The sequence below is a fragment of the Triturus cristatus genome, chromosome 1_2, assembly GCF_964204655.1.
Source record: "Triturus cristatus chromosome 1_2, aTriCri1.1, whole genome shotgun sequence".
In the NCBI taxonomy this organism is placed as follows: Eukaryota; Metazoa; Chordata; class Amphibia; order Caudata; family Salamandridae; genus Triturus; species Triturus cristatus.
In genome coordinates, this window is record NC_140580.1 from 100180164 (window position 1) to 100200041 (window position 19878).

General features: G+C 43.8%; 1 protein-coding gene across 1 annotated transcript in view; it reads right to left on the reverse strand.

Moving 5' to 3' along the window:
• GRK5 (G protein-coupled receptor kinase 5) overlaps positions 1–19878 on the reverse strand; it is a 481725-nt gene that overhangs the window by 204536 nt on the left and 257311 nt on the right. Inside the window, exon 3 of the mRNA XM_085602911.1 lies at positions 16760–16872. Coding sequence (XP_085459037.1) covers positions 16760–16872 — 113 coding nt within the window. The remainder of the gene's footprint in view (positions 1–16759; positions 16873–19878) is intronic.

Sequence of the window (19878 nt, forward strand, 5' to 3'; positions counted from 1 at the left end):
GTTGTACATTTGTATCAACGGGACACAAGTTTCCTCAATACTTATTTTGAGGGTGAGATGCATTTATTTTTCATAATTCTATTTAGTCATACGAAGCATAGATGGGTGGAAAACCTATTGTTTTTTACTGGGTGGATCATATTCATCAGCAACACCAGGTTCAGTCCAATTGTGAAGGTGGTGAACCCAGCCCTCATGATAAGAATGATCTTCTGCCCCTGATCGCTCTTTCCTTTCTTTATTGACTCGTTTCAATGCCCTACTTTTCTTGGTTTCTTATGATTGGGCCGCCTGCTTGGCTTGTCATTTCTGGAAGTGACCACTGACTGGCGTAGCTCACCTTTTGGATCGTTGACATCCTCTTCTGGTGCTCTTATTCAGAATGGGATGAGTGTGCCCAAGTTAGTAGCTTTTGACGTTTAACAGCAGTGTTCATTAACAGCAGAACCTGGTTCAAGCAACTCTTCCAGTCGGGCCTATTGCCAATTCTTCCAGAATTGATTCTTCAGTAGGGCTCAGGCTGTAGGCTCTAGACTATGACAGGCAGCAGTCTAAGGTTTTGGGGCCGCTTGCTGGACATGGTGAGACACAGAGTGCATAACATCAGACAGTCTTTTGCAATAGTCCATGATCAAGTCATCAGTTAGACAGCAACACAGTTGCAGGCATGTCGGGAATCCTCTAACTGCCCCATCAAGATCTCATGGGGGAATAAACTGGTCTTTTTATTCGGCGTGCAACAGATGCTCATTATCATCAGACTTGGGGAACTGGGCATTTCAAAATGGTGGACGTACACAACTTCACCAACTTGTTTTTTACTATACCAGTCAAGCGTTCCACCTTCGCTGAAGATGGAGGGTGATAAGCACAACGCAGTCTCTGTGGGATGCCGACAGCCTTAAATATAAGGTTCATGGTTTCTTTTAAGAAGTGTCCACCTTATCACTTGCTGTGTACATCAGTACCCCATGCCACAGGATAAGTTCTTCAAACAACAGTTTTGCCACCACAGTCATAGCGTTGCACCTGCGTGTTTGATAGTCTTGAGAACATGTAGATCAATGTTAGTACATATCTGTATTCTCTACAAAGTGGCACCTCTATAAAATTGATTCGAAACCTCAGAAACGGTCCATGAGCTAAACAGGAATGACCTCTTGTAACCACAGTTCCTTTCCCCATGTTGTTTTCCTGCATCTCAAAATCCTGTGAGCAATAGTCTTGGGCATATTTTGGGAGAAGCTTGCTCCACCAAATATTTTGATAACCAGCTGTTATTGTTGAAAAACAGCTGTTATTGCTGTTCTACCTGCATGGGTGGGCCGATGAAAAAAACTTTTGTGTCAGGGTAACCTAAAATTGAAGAAAAAGACAGACTCCTCTTGGCAATTTAAAAACAAATCTTTACTATTGCGGCATCCCATTGTCTAATCAAGTTCCAATCTATTAAAAATATAGAATACATGCAAGTGTGCCTGTGTGCTAAAGCCATAAATTGCAGAAAACGTGTCAAATACAGATTTTCCTTTACCTGTGACCTTACAGGTTATGCACTCTGTTCTCACGTAAACTCTTCACCTTTTTTTCATCATCACGTGTTTTTGACCTGCACTGCTCTTGGCGACTCCCAAGGTAATGCTAGATTCTTATGTCCATGCACCCACACCACCGGATTGTGCGCGTTTTAATTTGTTTGGTCACAATGGGCAGATGATCCTTGGATTTTAATTCAAGCCATTCACCACAGAGGTCTGATGGCCGTCTTGTCTAGTCTAAAGCCAGGTGTAGGACCTCAATTCAGGGCAGTCCACCTCCTCTTGTTTCTCAAGGGTATAGGTTATTAAATGGCTGAGCATTTCTAGGTCAAGTTCTTACCTTAAGGGTCTCAGTAAAAGAAGGCCCTGCAAATGGACTGCTCAATCCTCATTACAAGTGCAAAAAACAGGTTAATAATTTAAATGGAAACCAAAGTAGTGGCTTTGGGTGGCCGTATTGTATCCAACTTTTTAGAAACTTAAGGGAACATCATCATCTAATCAAGGGCATGGAGTGTTCAGAACTCAGGTGGCTGCTAAGTGGATTCAAAAGGCATCTTGCTGGGCTTTCCTCAGGGAAACTTGGAAAAGAAGACAGAGCACCAAATGATCTGGGAGGTATCCTTGGTCCATACATCACAAACAGTCATTTGTCAAAACTCTCTCTGCTCGCTGTATCCGTAGGTGGGTTAGGGGGTGCAGGTGTCCTGCCCTTGGGCAGTCCTAGCGCCCACAGCTGCTAAAAAATAAAACAATAATGGAAGGGGAAACCCGAGTTTCAGAATCCAGGCATGGCAGTACCATAACACTGAGACTGTGTGTTAGAATGCAGACACAATGCCCTTTTGCTCACATTGATGACACTACTATTTAAGGCCACATCATCTGTCATGCTGTCGCTACCAGAGAAGAGCATCCCCTACTTGACAGTTTTATCAACCTTTAGTGCACGGTCACCTACAGGAATGGTCGTGAATGCCAAGGCTACAGTCCAATAAGCATTTGAATACCTGAAGGCTCCCAACGGAGGGACAGGAGTGCTGAAAGGCAGTATGAGGAGTTGGCCTGCAGCATACAGTGAGGATTGGCAACATCTCTACCAACAGTGCTGCCTTGCAAAGAGCATGAGAACAGCCAGAGGTTTCCCCAACAATGTCCCCACACTTGCCGATAGTCGCAGGTTAGGAAGTCAGCCCGTGATTCACCACAAGACATCACCACAAGACAATCAATGACCTGAAGTGGAGGCATTTTGTTGGTGGTAGTGCTTCATTTGAGAAAAGAGAAGTGCCGGGCCCTTGTCAGGAGGCCACTGCAGCTTGCCCCTCCCATTTCTCCTTCCAGTGACAGTACCAACAGAACTACTATGCATCACACTTCTCCAAGTCTGACAATTCTGACTATTCCAGGCCCCCACAGCTACATTTTGTTACATTAGGTGCACCATAGGGCGGTCTGACATAATCTCAAATATATTGGAACTAGCTAGGATGGGCATTACGTAATGTTTATCTAATTTGCCAAAGAGAACAAGCCCCTTAACTATACCCCCAACCTGCCTTTCTTCGTTATCATATAAGGTCTCAGTCACCATGGCATTCTAAAAAAGACACGTGCTATAAAATACAACACAGACACTGAGGAAAGAGAAGAGTCTACTTATGTAGGGCTAAATGCTCCTTGCAGTCAACTAGCAGCTGCAAGCAACCGTTACGTCTATCACACTGTAGCCCGGCAAACCCAGATATAGCAGAGGTTAGTACTCTAACGGAAGTAACCTTAAAAAAACACAAGGTGAGCCTTTCAGTGGCCTGGCACTGGAAGTACATGTGCAAGAAAGATCAGTGATCCATCAAAATACACAAACTGGAGACAGGAAACTGTGGGTGACAACTGGACGAAGTACTTTGAACACTGAGTCTATCGTAAAATAAAAAAAAGAAAATGTAAAAGAATCTGTCGCAACTAGTTTATTGATATTTATAAATCACCACCACATATGAACGGCATATATCAACAAGAGACAACACGCTTAGTGAGTTAGAAACTCTCCAGTTGCAAACTAGACACTCAAATTTCAAGACAATCGCTAAGTGCAGGCAAACATCTGTTCTCTCGGGGGCGCTAGCGGGCACGCAAGCAAGATGGCCGCACTTGTGTGAGGCTCCGGAGGCCCGGGAGACATAATCAGACAACATCCTGCTCCTGCAAGGTTACTGCTCACGTAAGAAACCGAAATAAATGCTGGACGATGTCTAGCCGCAGCGAGCGGGACCAGGTGCAAACTGCAAGCCGGTAATACCAAGATCAGACAGCTCTTCTCCGGGCCCTATTGCAACGTGGGCATGAGGGGCGGAGGGCAGAGCCTGGTGAGCAGCGCTGGGGCCTGCTGCAGCAGACTGGGAAGCCTGCTTTACACTACGAGATCGCCGTGGCGGGTGGAGAGACTGGGCCCCTGCCCTTCCGGTTCTGGCAGGGGAAGCGGTTCGTGGCAAGAACTGCCATAGGGCCCCGACACTGTCCACTGAGGACGCAGCTGGGCCGCCGACTGCTCCAGCAGGCCCCAAACTGAGTGAACAGGTCATAGTCATAGTCATAATTACTTTATTCGGCTTTTGTCACATAAAAATACATCACTTAATTATACAAGTGCATATGTTAATATAACAGATATTTCATAAAAAGACATTTAAAAGGATAAAATTTAAGTTTAAAAGAAGAAAACTTCAATGAGACTGGAACACCATGTAATTCTTATAAATTCATTCGATGTCGGAAGATATGTTTCAGAAACTTCACTATTATCCTTGCTGTCCATACATGATCCAATTGCTGTAAGGCCAATAGTGCTGGACGACATCTTCTAATTCCAATGAGTCTTAAAAGCGGAGTTAACCATTTTTTCCGGTACTCTCTATAGAATTGGCAGAAAAAAACCGTATGAATTGTTGCCTGTTTAGAAGTGTTGTCACACGGACAGCAAGATAGAATCTTATCCCAGTTGTTATTTGTTGGGAAGGCAACCAAACAGTGAAACAAGTTCAGCCTAAATCTGACCAAAAGAAATCTTTCAAAGGTGGTAAGATCAAAGGTTAGATAAGGCTGAATATTAGGGGTAATTTGGAGGGCAATGCTTTGTTGTACTGTTGGTTTTGACCCTTCTTTAGCTATCCGAAGTTCTTCGAGAAGGCTAAGAGACTCCTTTTTCAACGTTTTTCTAGATACCGCTATGATTGAGGTTGGGACTAGATAGTACTTTTCCATGCCTAAATCAGTAAAAAAAGACCTTATGTAAGTTAACCATCGAATTTTAGTTACAGAGTCCAGCTCCATACAGTCTCGGATTATTAATTGTGTGAAAATATTCTTATCCGAAGACCAGATGCGGTGCCAGAGTAAAAGGGGTTGGATTCTAGCTAGATCAGAAATGTGGGGTATGCCTAGTTCAGTATGACAAGCATAGGTCGATGCACTCGTGGGAAGAAATAAAAGGTATTTCAGAAAGGCATTCTCGATTACCTGAAGAGAATATGTATCTAGATAGCCCCATAGACCTGCCCCATATAATGCTACGGATTGACATTTAGCAATATAGATTTTTAATAATTCCACTGGAGGTCTTTTGCCCAATTTTTCAGCAAAGTTGACAATGGCCTTTGTAGTTCGTACAAAGTGAAGCTTTCTAGATTCGAGTGCTGCTTTCCATTGTAGTTTATGGTCAATAATAATTCCCAAATAGGGATATTGGGATGTTATGGCAATTTTCTCTTGGTTCAAATAAATTTCCTTCTTGGTTTTTTTTCTGGGACCAGAGGACATAACAAAAGTTTTTTTTATATTTATTCGTAAGTCTAAGGAACCCATAAAATCGGAATATCTATTTAAAGCCCTTTGTAACTCCATTGGGGTTCTTGCCAGGATCACCGCATCGTCGGCGTATAATAAGGCCGGAATCTGACGATCCTTAACACGTGGGAGGTCCTGACTCCCCTTCAGCATGGCTCTCTCCAAGCCATTAGTATAAAGGGTAAAAAGAAAGGGAGCCAGCACACACCCCTGTCTCACCCCTCTCTCCACATTGAATGGGGCAGTTAGTTCACCATTTATCCCAAACCTTACCCTGGCTGAAGCATTAGAGTAAAGTTCGCGTAAGAAGTTTAATAGTGCTATATCTACTCCCATATCCCGTAATGTGGACCATAATTTTGAATGGCTAACACAATCGAAGGCCGCAGAGAGGTCTACGTAGGTCATATAAACATTACCTTTTTTCGCAGATGTATATTTTCCCAGTATTAATGAGAGATTTAGAGCCTGATCAACAGTCCCTAGCCCCTCCCGGAATCCAAACTGGATATCCAATAGGATTTTGAAATCCTCGGTCCAGTCCTGGAGGCGTTCTAGTATAATCCTCCCCACCATTTTGCCCACCAAATCTAGTAGTGAAATTGGTCGGTAGCAAGTGACATCTTGACGATCTCCTTTCTTAAAGATAGGGATCATGAGTGTTTTAGACCATGAAGCTGGTAGACCCACCCTGCAAGCTGCATTAAGGACCCATGTTAGGATGGGGGCCCAGAGTTCTAGATTTGATTTGAATAGGTCTATAGGAACCCCATCTGGGCCCGGGGCTTTACCATTTTTGCTCGCTTTTAGTGCTAGTATCACTTCATCCATGGTTATGTCAATATTCAGGGGATAAGACTTTCCTGAGGAAGTTGACACTGCCTGGTCTTGGGTGTCCCCTTCCGTGTGATTATTTGAAAAAATCTTTGAGAAGTGCTCTACCCAAGCCCCCGCGTCGATTGCCACCTCAATGGTTGGAGAATCGTTAGTATTATTTAGGAACGGGGATTTAACTATGGTCCAGAAAGCAGAGCTATTTTTAGTTTTAATGCTTTTCTGAAGTTGTGCCCATAGATCCAACTTAAGTTCAGATTTTCTGTCTTTTAGGGCTGAGTTATATTCTCTTCACAGGATTATTATTTCCTGCGGGGCCCTATCTTGTTTTTGCAAGGCTTTCTTTAGTTTGGTATGGGCAGTTGTACATCTATGATTAAACCAACCCGGTTTTTTCGGGTGGGTTAGTTTTTTTGATTTTACAAACAAAGCTTTATTAGTTGCTTTCAAGATCTCCCCAAAGTGGACCAAAAGTTCGGGATCCGTGGTGTGTAAATCTAGACATTTTACAATGTCATTAGAAACCTCTTTCATTATTCTGTCTAATGTTTCTACTGGGTCCACCTTTTCCCATTTCAGAGCGTAACCGTTAAGCTTGTCCAGGTAAAGGGAATTTTGTCTCAATGAACTTAATACAGTTTGGGCTCGGGATTCGTATAAGGGAAGGAATGTTATGGACAGAGCACAGTGGTCGCTTAGTGCAGTGATGAGTGTATCAAAGTCCTTCATCCGGTTTCCCACTGAATTTGAGATTAAGATAAAATCTATGATAGAGTGTCTTTCTCTACCTATAAAGGTCAAATCCGGCCAGTCAGCCTCAGAATTCCTAGTGTTAGCAATTATAAGGTCCATATCAATTATTATTTCATTTAAAGTAGGACCTGCTCAGATATGGGAGAAATGGAGAGTTGGTTCCCCTTGTTCGTCCGTTAGCCCACACAGAATACCTTTGTTAATTTTACACAGATGTAAATTAAAATCGCCTCCCCAGATAATAGTTGCACCCAAATGGGAAGCTTTTGTCAGTGTTGTTAGATGAGAGGAGATACGTAGGAGAACTGCCCGTACATCATAATCCTTTAAGTTGTTATAGAAGTTAACGAGGAGAACCAAATCTCCTTTAGCAAAGCGTATACTCAATATTTGAAAATGGACATCTAAAATAACTGGAATGATATAAACATTTCCTAGCAAGTTAGTAATATAAGTGTTTAGACCGCCCTTTGCTCTGCCAGAGGATGTGGGGACCGCGGATGAAAAGTAGGTTTTATAGCCTGCTATATGTATTACATCTGTAGTCCATGTCTCCTGTAGGCAGATATGTGAATTTTCAAAAAGAGAAGGGCCCTGACCATTTTCAATTTTTGGAGATAGTCCTGCTATATTCCAAAAGAGCAGCGTTAAAGGTAGTCCTTGTTTATATGAAATTTTCTCCAGATATGTTTTAGACTGTTTTAATTCTAGAGTTTCCATTAGTCCAGACGAGATGGAATTATTCCCAAGGATATTGGGCGTTATCGATTCCATTAAGTCTAGATTTTTTGGAGGAGGAATCGGGACAGATTGGCAAATCTTTTAGGGGTGTTAATAAAATTTGATAATTACTGTCCAACTGAACTATAGGAGTTGTATCTTTAATGTGGGGGCATATTGCTATTTTATGTGGTTGTGGTTTTCCAGCTTGTGTTTTCCCAGGGTTAAGGTGTCAGTCCACTGCTTCCATTTCCGAAAGCGCGGCATATCGATTGAAAATAGGCACATTATATCTGGGTCGTTCTCTAGTGTACCCAAGTCGGGGACAGGCTCTGACGGGTTTAGGCAACATAGATTGGGGATAAAAATAAGTTAAATCTCAAGTAGAGATTGTATCATCTTCATACTCCCTCGGCCAATCTCCCATGTATCTGACCACATTTCTATCTCTAAAATTAATGATAAGGTCACCTCTGATATCCTTGGGTCTGTGTCCCAACCACCATAGTCTCCTTACATTGAGAATTTCTCCATCAATATGTGCCGGTAGGGGTCTATTACATCTTAACCAGTGGATCACTTTGTTCTTTAGTTCCTGCTGCCCTTCAATCCTTGGTCCCTTTAGTTCCGGAACCCCAGTCAGTACCACCACATAAGGCGCTGCTTCCGGGGGGGAGATCTATTGTTTGTTGTTTACCCCTTGTTATGTCATCAGTTGGGAGAGGTTTACTCGTGAGTTTATATTTTTTCTCCTGATTATTAGGAATTTTGTCATTATCCGCGTCTTGATTTACACTTGGTCTAATACTAAGGTTATTATGAGTCCAGGGTGTCGTTGGTGGAGCTTCGTTCCCTAGTAAAGAATGTTGAATGGATGATTTATCGCCCGTTCGTTCTTGGGAAGGTTTAGGGACCGTAATATTTGGGTCTGTAACCGTAGTAGAAGCCCTAAATGCTTCTGTATTAGTTTTAATTAGTTCCATGGATTCCAATTGAGTAGACATTCTTTTTACTCTCTCGATAAGTGGCAATATCAATGCTTTTACTAATAGTTCCATAGTGAACAGGTATGCTGGCAAAGGGTCTGGAGCAAAGCAAATGCCGCCCCTATATGCCGCGACTGAAGACAAGATCCGCACTGATCGGCAGAGGTGCCACAACAGATAAGGGAACCGAACCCCCGAGCCTTGGGGATTGGACGTGACGGAGGCTGCAGCCGGTGTGCGCTTTGGCCCCAGCGCACCAGAGACAGTGAGGGTGAATCTGCTAGCCCACTACTTAGTAAGCAAAAGGCCCTCCTGGACCAAGTGAAGCGGAGGCCTAGGAAGACTGAGCAAGAGACGCTCATCTTTGCGCGGCAAGGAGAGGCGCGGGGCTCCACGTTGTGAGGTCGCCGCTGGAACTGGCCGACCTGGGAAGCGACCGCAGAGCTTCTCGTCACCATGAAACATAGCCTCACCTCAATAGAGTCCAAAATAGATACCATGTGTAACCGGATCGACTTTAGTGTCCAAAAACTGGAGAAGCATGACGCACGCATAGGAGAAGGAGAACAACGAATCTCTGATTTAAAAGAGACAGCGACTGCTAAGGAAACGCAACTGTCACAAATGGACCAGCTGTTATGTGTGTCTTAGGAGTGCCTGAAAGCACCAACACCGGTAAGATGGAGGAATACATCAAACAGATGCTCAGGAAACTGTGGCACAGACGCATTCTCCGCCCAATTAATTGTGGAGAGAGCACACCACTCTTTAGGATACAGGCCGCCCCGGGGAATCCACCCAGACCTATAATAGCCAGGCTGCTCAATTATAGAGACCGCGATACAGCACTGCGGATGGCAAGAGCAAAACAGCAGCTTGTGTACGAGGGGCACACCATTGCTTTATACTCTGACTGCACAATCGCGGTCCAGGAGGCCACGAGAAATTCGCGCTGGTCAAGAGGAAATTAATTCAAGCGCAAGTAGACTACGCAATGATGTATCCTGCCCGCCTCCGGGTCACCCATCAGAGAAAACCGCAATTCTTCACCAAACCACAACAGGTAGAGGACTATCTAAAGAAGCTAAAGAAGGAGAAACCGACTCCAGAGAGCGACGACTCTGAGGCCCGACCACCTTCGCAACTGTCAGATAACGATTGACTACAATTCTACTGGACTGCCCGTGAGTAAAAACTGTACATGATGTTGTTAAATAAGTACCTCGCGCACACTGCCTTGGTTAAGACTTTCAGAGCGACACGCGGGAATCTGAAATAACTGACTGGCTATGTAATAGCCTGGTACAGGCTCCAGTGAATTAGCGAGCATGTATATTCATATTTCCGGGCACCCCGCTTCCGCTCCTTTTGACCTTGAGGGAGACGGAGGTGGGTAGATGCGCCCTCTGATGCTATCCCACAGGGTGACCCCTCGGTTATAATTTCTTGTTTTATCGAGAGGGACCTAGGTAAGAGTCTACTCCTGGCCTCTGTTAGTTGATTGTTCTTCCCCCTTCCTTTCCTTGACGGGCTGCTGGGAGGGTTGTGTTCCTTTTCTCTTTTAATGTTATTGTAGATTAACGTGAATCTATTTAGAACAACTGTATTGATTTGCTGATGATGACTGTGAACAGATTATATTTACTGCTGCGGCAGCAGTTCTTTCAATTTCGGGATACACGGGAGGGTACAGAATTCACAAGTTTGGGTTGACGATGTGGGACGGGGGGGGGGTACAAGGGAATGTTTGAGTATAGATACATTGTATGACAATACTGGATATGTCCCAGAAGTTCCGAACAGCACGGAGCACATGCAGATAGATACACAGTATGACACTGCAAGATCCGCTCTGCATACACTGAGAGGCACGCAGCACACATTGAACAGCATGCGGTCCTTAAGGACAGGTGACATGACAGACCATTCAGATGACTGACTCCTGTAACGCTCCTAAGATACGCTTGATGACCTGGAATATAAGGGCACTGGGAAACCCATGTAAATGCAGGCAAATACTAGTATATTTGGATAGGCACTCTGTACAAGTGGCGATGCTACATAAAACCCATCTTGACCCCAAACGACCACAGAGATTCGCTGCCAGATGGGCAGGGTACAGCTGTTTCGCATCCTTCTCTACGTACTCATGAGGCACAGCGATTCTAGTTAAAAAAGGCTGCTTCAGCTTAAGGTGGGGCACGTTAACTTCCCATTCAGTAACGTGGGTTAGCTGTTACGGGCCCAACACTGATGACCTGATGTTCTTTGTCACTTTATGGGGGGGAAATAATAGACATAGGATCAACCCATGTTAAATGGGACGGAGATTTTAACACAACACTTAACCCGGGGCTGAACAGATCACGACTGCAACTGCACCATTATACTTGCACCCAACGACAAGTATGCGATACCATGACAGAGCACGGCTTACTAGACACCTGGTTCACCTACACCCAGAATAGAGAGAGGGCACATGCTACATGGCAGCACAAGCGACGTGGTTGAGGCTGGACTACTGGGTGATCTCTAGGGGACTTAGAGTACATGGCTAACTAATGTAGAGCACCTTGCGCGCTCCTACTCTTCAGTGGTCATGAGCCTCAAACCACCGGCAGGGCATGCCCCTAACATGAATTGGCGCCTCAATCCCACCAAGCTTTTAGACACCGCATTTCAAGCGGAAATGGATCAGGAAATCCAAGGCCATTTTCATAGCAACATGGGCTCGGTTAAGCGCATAGCAACTGTGTGGGAGGCATTCAAAGTCACCACTAGAGGGATGTGTATTGCTAAGGGGGGGGGGGGTGCTCAGAGATCTGCGCTCAAAGCTCACACGTCTAGAGAGCGAGATAAAACAAGCTGAATTGGACATTAATCTCTCACCGTCTGTACTGAAATACATAGCGCTCAGAGATAAGATAACCAAATATCAAGAAACAGCAGATAGAGAAGGCCAGTTCCGAGGCAAATACTTTAAAGCCCGCTGATATGGTGTAGGTGAAAGACCTTGAAAAGCGTTAGCTGAGCAGATCCGTAAGCCTCAGTTCTCGGGCTACATCCTGGAAATAAAGACGCCAGAGGGCAGGACAGTTAGGGACTCGTCAGAAATCCTCCAAACATTTCAGACCTTTTATGTCTCACTCTTTACCACGATGTGACAGCACCCGCTAATGCTGCAACAATAACTGGAGTCGGTTGTCCTTGGCTGGCTGGGGGAGGCCCAGAGGGAGTTCCTCTATGCTGAGTTAGAAATAGATGACATTCGCGCTGCGATTATGCAGCTTCGCTCAGGCCGAGCCCCTGGGCCAGATGGCATATCAGCTAATTTTTATAAAGCATATATAGAGCACCTCGCCCCTATACTTAAACAGGTGTATGAAGAGGCAATTGAGAAAGGTGCGATACTGCCCACAATGAGGGAAGCTTCCATAATTTACGTACTCAAGCCTGGGAAGCCGGCCAACAGATGCGACTCCTGTAGACCACTTTCTATGATCAACTGCGACGCGGAAATATTAGCTAAAATACTCGCAAACCGGCTAAGCCTCCTCATGACGGCATTAGTTTTACCAGATCAAGCGGGCTTTGAACTGGGTCCAGCCACCTCCCACAATCTTCGCACCCTGTTCGCGGTGATGCAAGACATTGACCCGGACCTTGAAGCAGTGGCAGTATTCTTGGATGCCACCAAGGCATTTGATTCAATGGAATGGGACTACCTGTTCCGAGTACTGCAGAGGAAGGGAATGCCACATAGCTTTCTGCCCTGGATACGGCTGCTTTACTATCAGCCACGAGCCAGAGTAATGATAAACGGCACTAGCTCGCCTTCTTTTGACATCATAAGGGGCACACGCCGTTATTATTCGCTTTGGCCATCGAGCCACTGGCGGATATGCTTAGGCAACACCATCAGGAATGGGCCCTCGAATACCCCACTAGACATGTACTGATCTCACTGTACGCGGATGATATCACACTGTGTGTGCGGGAACCCCAGACTAGCCTCAACCCAATCTTGAGGGAATTTATTACTGTTGGAGACCTGTCGAGAGTCAAGATCAACTGGGAGAAGTCCCAGATGATAAAGCTTACTGCTGCTTTAAGGTACTATCCTCTTGACTACCCCATAGCGTGGTGCCCTGACGAAGTGAAATACCTGGGAATAATAGCTACAAGAGCTGGTCTGGAGTTGCACTGTGAAAACTACGGAAAAACGATAGAACACATTACAGAGTTGTAGGCGAGATAGATAGCTCTGCCCAAGTCAATGGCAGGGAGGATATCCCTGATGAGGATGAGCGTGCTGCCTAAGCTACTGTATTTGTTTGTCAACATCCCTCACTCTATGGGACAGGGCTTTTTCAAAACCCTGAGAACTCGAATGAGACGACTAATTTGGGGGACTAGCTTTGAAAGAACCCTGACTGAAATGGAAAACTCTGGCACTGCCCTATGAGCAGGGGGGATTTGAGGCCCCTGATTTTGAATTGTATTACCTTAGCATGCAGGCGCACTATGCAACCTATTGGTTTTATCCCCCACCTATCATGGCACACTTGGCAGTGGAACAGTACTATATGCAGCCAACGTTAATGTCAGGGTTCACAGCCACACAAGCAAGGGTGAAAGAGACAGGCTGCACTACCGTGGCATGTACTGTCACAGCATGGCAAAAAATTGCGAAAAGATTAGGCATCGCGGTGCTATACTCGCCTTTTCTCCCAGTGGCCTGACACCCTGATCTAAAAGTTACCTAGAGCTTATGTGCCGTCAACTCCTCGATAAAATTGGCATTACGAAATGGGGAGATGATGTATATGAATGAGATATTTCGCACTAAAGAACAGTTTTTTTACAGATATAGACACTGAGGCGATGGACCTCTTTATGCATGTCAGACTGAGGCAGAGTGCGGGGCGGGCGGCCACCCCAGATTTCCCTGGTGAACCACCCACACTGACCCCACTGCACTGATTGCTACAAAGCACAAACCCTACACATGTATTATCTCTAATCTACCATAATATAAAGATGACGATGCAGGCACCTGAGAAGACAGGCAGGGAGAAGTGGGAGCAGGAACTGGGGGAATCCCTTGAAGAAGGGAAATGGAGCTACTGTTGCCAGCAGACTGGAAACCTGTCTGCCAGCAGCCGGCTACGAATCATACATTTTGAATATCTCCATAGATTATACTATACCCCTGCTAATCTGTTCAAATTTAACCTGCGAGATAATGATGCCTGCGATAGATGCGGGCAAGAGGCGGCCGACTTCCTACATGTGGCCTGGGAATGCGCAGCAATCCAGGTCTTTTGGGGACAGGTCTTCGATGCTCTGGGACAGATGACCCTGACGACATTAACAAAATCGCTAGTAGTGGAGCTTTTGGGCTACACAGAAGACATACCTTCAGCATAAAGATGATACGTGGCATTGGGGCTGTTGCTGGCCAAGCGGAGGGCGGCGTGCAAGTGGGGAAGAGGGAGAGCACCCAAATTTGAGGAGTGGGTCAAGGACCTCCTCTTTTGGCAGGAACAGACGCTGACATACGCAGAACTACTCCCTGCGTCCTCTAGACCAGTGGTTCCCAAACTGTGGTCCGCGGACCCCCAGGGGTCCGTGACACATTCCCAGGGGGTCCACAGGCAGCAGTTGTAAAAGCACTACAAAGTTCATTGCATAATCAGCAGTTTTATGGCAACAATAAAACTGCCAACATAACTCCGGTGATTAATGTACTTTCTTAGAGAGATGGGAGTTTTGTCCTGTGGCAGCTTTGAGTCATCTAAGATAGCGCAGAGGGTGAACATGCCTGTTGCAAAGAACATGTAACATGCATTTCAAAAACATTATTTTATGTGCATAGCTCAGTGGTTAACTGCTTTTTTCGTTGAGATTCTGTTGGCACTGTGAAGCTAATAAGTTACAATCGTAATCTAGCACAGTGTGCTATGAACTGACATCAAAGAGCTGCATGCAAACTGTATGGTACAAGTTAGCAAGTTATGTTTTTTCCCAGTCTTTCATTATCGTGATGCTGCTAAAATAAGGTTTGTTTGGGCATAAATACATTCTTATTATTAAAGTCAATGCTAAACACTGTGTTATGTTCTGAATTCTGAGTTTGTGCTTCTCCAGACCAAGCACTCTTAAGGAAAGCCTACCAGTATGGGTGACATGTGAATCCTACACCTTGAAGTCCTCTTTATCTTATGACATTCTCTATACACTGAATTACACATGTATGATTCATTGTTTCTTTATGTATGTGGTGAAAAGTGCTATGACACCCTACACTGGTGTGAGAGGTGCTAAGAAACAAATGAAATACATTTAATAGAGGGGATATGAAGATATAAGAGGCACAGTTGGAGGGTGATAGTGAGGGAATCATTGAAGAGCCCCAACAAAGATTGCCATATCCTGGTGCACTGTCAGTAATACAATTCAATATATAATGACAAATGTGTTGTAGAATGCACCTTTTTTCTTGGGGAGAGAGGCCTCCGAAGCCCCCTTTGTAATGGTCCGGCTCACTCACTGCACTTGGTGTGCACCGTACGGGGACTAGTCTGACAACATTTACCAGGCCTGCTAGGGGTTTCCAGTTCGGCCATGGCAGGAGTAGGAGCCTCATACCGCGAAATAAAACCAAACATTGAAACGTTAGTCGCCAAGATGTAGCACCAACCTTCCCATTAAAAATGTTCGGTTTTTGCAAAAATGTTCAATATAAAATAATAACATCTTTAGTAATTCAAGTATTTGTGTGGTGTGCACTTCTTTGTATATTTTATTGCGAATGACTGTGTAAATGTTTAAAATTGAAATAGTACAAATTGCTTGGGGGTCCCGGCTTCCAGTAGTGACTCAATGGGGGTCCACAAGAGTCAAAAGTTTGGGAACCACTGCTCTAGACCAACACATATTTGAGACCCGCTGCACACATCTGCTTACAAACTCAGGGATTCTGGAGGAGCAGACAGTGAGACCCCCTATTAGAAACTCACAAAAGATACCAACTTAATGAGAACCCACCTCGAAACTACAAAAGCCGCTAGAGCCCCGGGAACATGGCATCAGACAAGAGGCACTAGATTAAAGAATACGTACAATTGCTAACCTGTCATCTAGGATACGGCGTTATGATTGTGTAGAAGTGCCGGATTCAAATTGCTGCAATGTATTTTTTCACTCTGTAATTGATAATAGGGTATCACTGATGTACTTGTACTGACGGTTCACTGTATGATGCTTTGAAAATGTCAATAAAAATAAAATTAAATCTGTTCTTAGATAAACAACGCCAGATAATATAGTTTCAGATAAATCAGTTAATTCATACAAAATTAAGAGGTCAGTCAACAAAAATAGTTTACTTCCCGTAGTCCCGTAAATGCGCAAACGGTCAGAAAAGCATGATGTAATGGCCGAACGTGAAATGTAATTATCCATCAGTGCAGCTTGCCACGCTCGACCCCACACTCCTCTGCCCAGGGTGGTGGCCAGGCGCAATTATGGGAAAGGATACCCTCATCTCTCGAGCGCCCTCTCCAGGAGGGGAATGCACCTATCAACCATCCACGGGCAGCTGCTCTGCTTCCTGGTGCCTTCACATCAGCCTTAAAACTGCATAACCTTCAGCAATCAAGCTGAAACTGGTCCAATAAGGTCAGAGCCAGGTCCATTTACAGGATAACCGCAGACTTAATCAATGATTGCCATTTGGATTCATGCTATGTAAACAGACCTAACATGGGTGTCCTGAATATCCTTCATACATCAGGTTTCCCTGCACCAAAGTAGGACAATCCTTCTCTGGAACATGGGTTAACGAAATTACTTGTAAAGAGAGATACAGGGATTAGGATAATGTTTTTCTAAGCCCAGAGGGAGGTTGGAATGGCCTTCAGAAACAAGGGGTTAGGCAAAAAAAAAAATTGCACATTAAATAAAATGACTGAAAGGCAAAGTATAAGCTAGGGTTTTGCAACAGACAGGAAAATGGGCAGCCACGATGGGTCTATTCGGCCTGAGTAGACATTTATAATTGATATCCATTTAACTTACCACAGCATCAAGGAAATTAATGCAACACTCAAACTCTGGCCTTGTCTCACAGAACTGGCGGAAGAGAAGTCTACCGATGGGCTGCTTATCACATAAATTGAAGTAGTTTCTCTCTGCAAATACAAAAGGGCAGAGAGAGAGAACGGTGAGCAGAAACAATGAAATGTTAGCAAAAAGCAACAGAGGCAGAATGATGATCACAATTCTGATATGTGGACTTTCTCTGAAACACCGATGTGACTTTCGGTACATTTCAATCAATGCCTATCACAAAATACACATTGCATCACAATTAAATGTCAAAATAGATGCCTACTTAATGTATCCAATGACTTCTATACTGACATATACTGCACTGTCTTAAAATAATTGAAGAGCAAAACAAAGTGATAACAGTTACTAAATTGAAAACAAATGGGACCTGAGCTGTGGGATTTTCATAATCATGTTAGTTATACTCAGGTCTGTGTTTCTGTAGGAAATGCCTTTTTTGGTTTGCTAATAAATTTGGCACTGTTTGAAGAAACATTGCACTACTTTCCAAAATGACTCTTTTTGGGCTAGTTTTTTCATGGAAGCTTTGGGGTGATCCATCAAGTGGGGGCAGAGAAAAAGGGGAAGGGGTCCCAAAACAAAATTACCATTCGTTTTTCTACAAACTTTTTTTAGGGCGCACTACCACAAAAACCGCTGAATGGAATTACACCAAATTTGGCAGGAAGCTAGATTTTGGTCAATAAAATGTGCTTTTTGTGATTTGGAGTAAATATGCGAAGCTGTTTTTGAGAAATTAAGGATCAAAAATATTTGCATAGCTGGACAGTTGGGCAAGTTTCCATCCATAAACCATTTACAGTCCTGGTGTGTTCTACCCTAATGTCCAGTTATCTTTCGGGTGTGTGGTCTGAGACTGTGATCAATCCAACGTTAGTGTTCACTACCCACTGATAAAGGCCCCTAATCACCATAACCTAACAACTGCCAGAATATGATGTGTACATGAGAGAAAATGATAATGTTTTTACCATATCATGTGTCTTCCTCCGAACATCAAGCAAATACAGATCTACAAAATATTCAAGCAAATCTGGCACAACCTCCCCGAGATCTGTCCAGTTCCATATGCATTACTAAGTTAAAATCCCCGCAATAACTATTTCCCCTCAGCATAGCCCTCCACCGGCCCAATATTAATTAACATGAGTCTATTCTGATCTTCTTTATGTGCACCAATCACCGACAGGTATCGGCCCTGCCTGTACACCACTTTGTTCTGTGCTCTCAATTTAACCCTTTTAGGTGTCAATAAGACAACTCCACATTTTAAATTTGCCACTGCCATGGGGAAGTGTGATATAGTCGTGGAAATAATCTATTCAGGTCTCTATTCATGTTCTGACCATGAAGTGTGTTTCTTGCAATACAGCCAAGTGGACACTATATTTGATAATCTGATAGGAAATAAGATTAAGTGCCTTCACAGGATGGGGCAGTTTTAGCCTCAAGAACATATAAGGTAATGTGGCCCTTACAATGTAAAATTTGTCGATAAAGCAAACAGCATAATCGACTAAATAAGCCTTCTTCAGTCAACATAAAAGTTAGAAACCATGAAGGTTTATTAAAATGTCAAGTGCATTACAGATGGCAAAATATAATTAGTACCTAAATCAGTCAAATTGCTAGTAAGAAATTAGCATAAGGCTCAGTCAGTCAAATGCAGCAAAAATATCAGAATTATTCTAGGTCCTATGCATGAGACAGACTGACATGGGTCTAGTCTCTCCGCTTTAGAAAGCAACCCAGTGGCTCGCTTCCATAGTGAGCCTTTCTAATGAGAAAAGGCAAGTTCAAACCACGTAGTCAGCATAAAATAAACAAACTGCTGCAAAGCTCAACCAATCATAATACAGAATTGAATGCAACGATACTAAGCACCATCCCCTAAATAAAGAATTATTAGGCCTCTATGGACATTTTGTCATCAGATGGGACAGTACGTATCTAGTTACACCTAAAACAGAAGGCTCATATAATGAACAGACCTGCTGATATATAGAGAGAGCGAAGTCCTTGAACAGTTGCATTTGGAAGGAAAGCTTTCTCGGAGCTCGTCGTGAACAGCATGTCAACACAAAGCATTTCATTAGTGCACATTTTGCCTCAGGCGATGAGAGGAGAAATAAAACCACAACATTCAAGATGAAGTCAGGCCTAAATTGAGCCTACTTTAGCCAAGCACAGGAAATACGCTTTTCTACAGTGCAATGTTTTCGTTATTAATGCAAAACATTCATGCAACTAAGCACTCATGTATTAATCACTGTCCAAGGAAAGACCGAATCAGATCTCTTTACATATGTGTTACTTTGGACTCTTAAAACTAGTATCAATAACTTTGGCAGAGAACATTTACACAATTCAACCTATCGCAAGGAAAGGTTTTATTGAGATTTCATGTACACTTGTTTTATCGTCTATTTTTTTTTTACATGTGTAACACTCTTGTAAGCTTCAAAGCAATGTTCCGAGACTATGCAAAAACATCAAGAAACTCATGTAACTATCCAATAACACTTCACCTACAAAAGGTAATATGAGAGAAAACCTAATATAACAAACAACTAAAACCATAATGATAAAGAATCAAGACAGGTCTTAAAACACTTGGTGAACTCACAAGGATATGGTCAAAATTAAGGAAGACGATTGTTCCATATTTCGGTCGTCAAAAATCAGTGAGTGCTTGAGGTATGTTTTTTGAGAAATGGCAGATTGACATAGCCAGGAGGATAGTGGGCTCTTTGGAATGGCATTAATCACCACCACTAATCCGCACACCTCCTGTCTCTGTATCTCAATACAGAACAGGTAGACCATTCCTCTGGGAGGGGTGGGGGGCAGGTGAAGAGAGAATACACTGAAACCTCTGTGGGACCCCAGTCTTGGTAGAATGGAGCTGTCAGGGTCTGGGCACAGCTTCTTGGTCAGCTAAAAACCTAGGAGCTGCAGCAGAGCCAGTGTATAATTTGTATGTAGGAAGCATAGACTAATAACTCAGAGAAACCAGTTAAGAGGAAGAAAGGCAAAACAGCAAAATATCCCATAGCAGCAGAGTT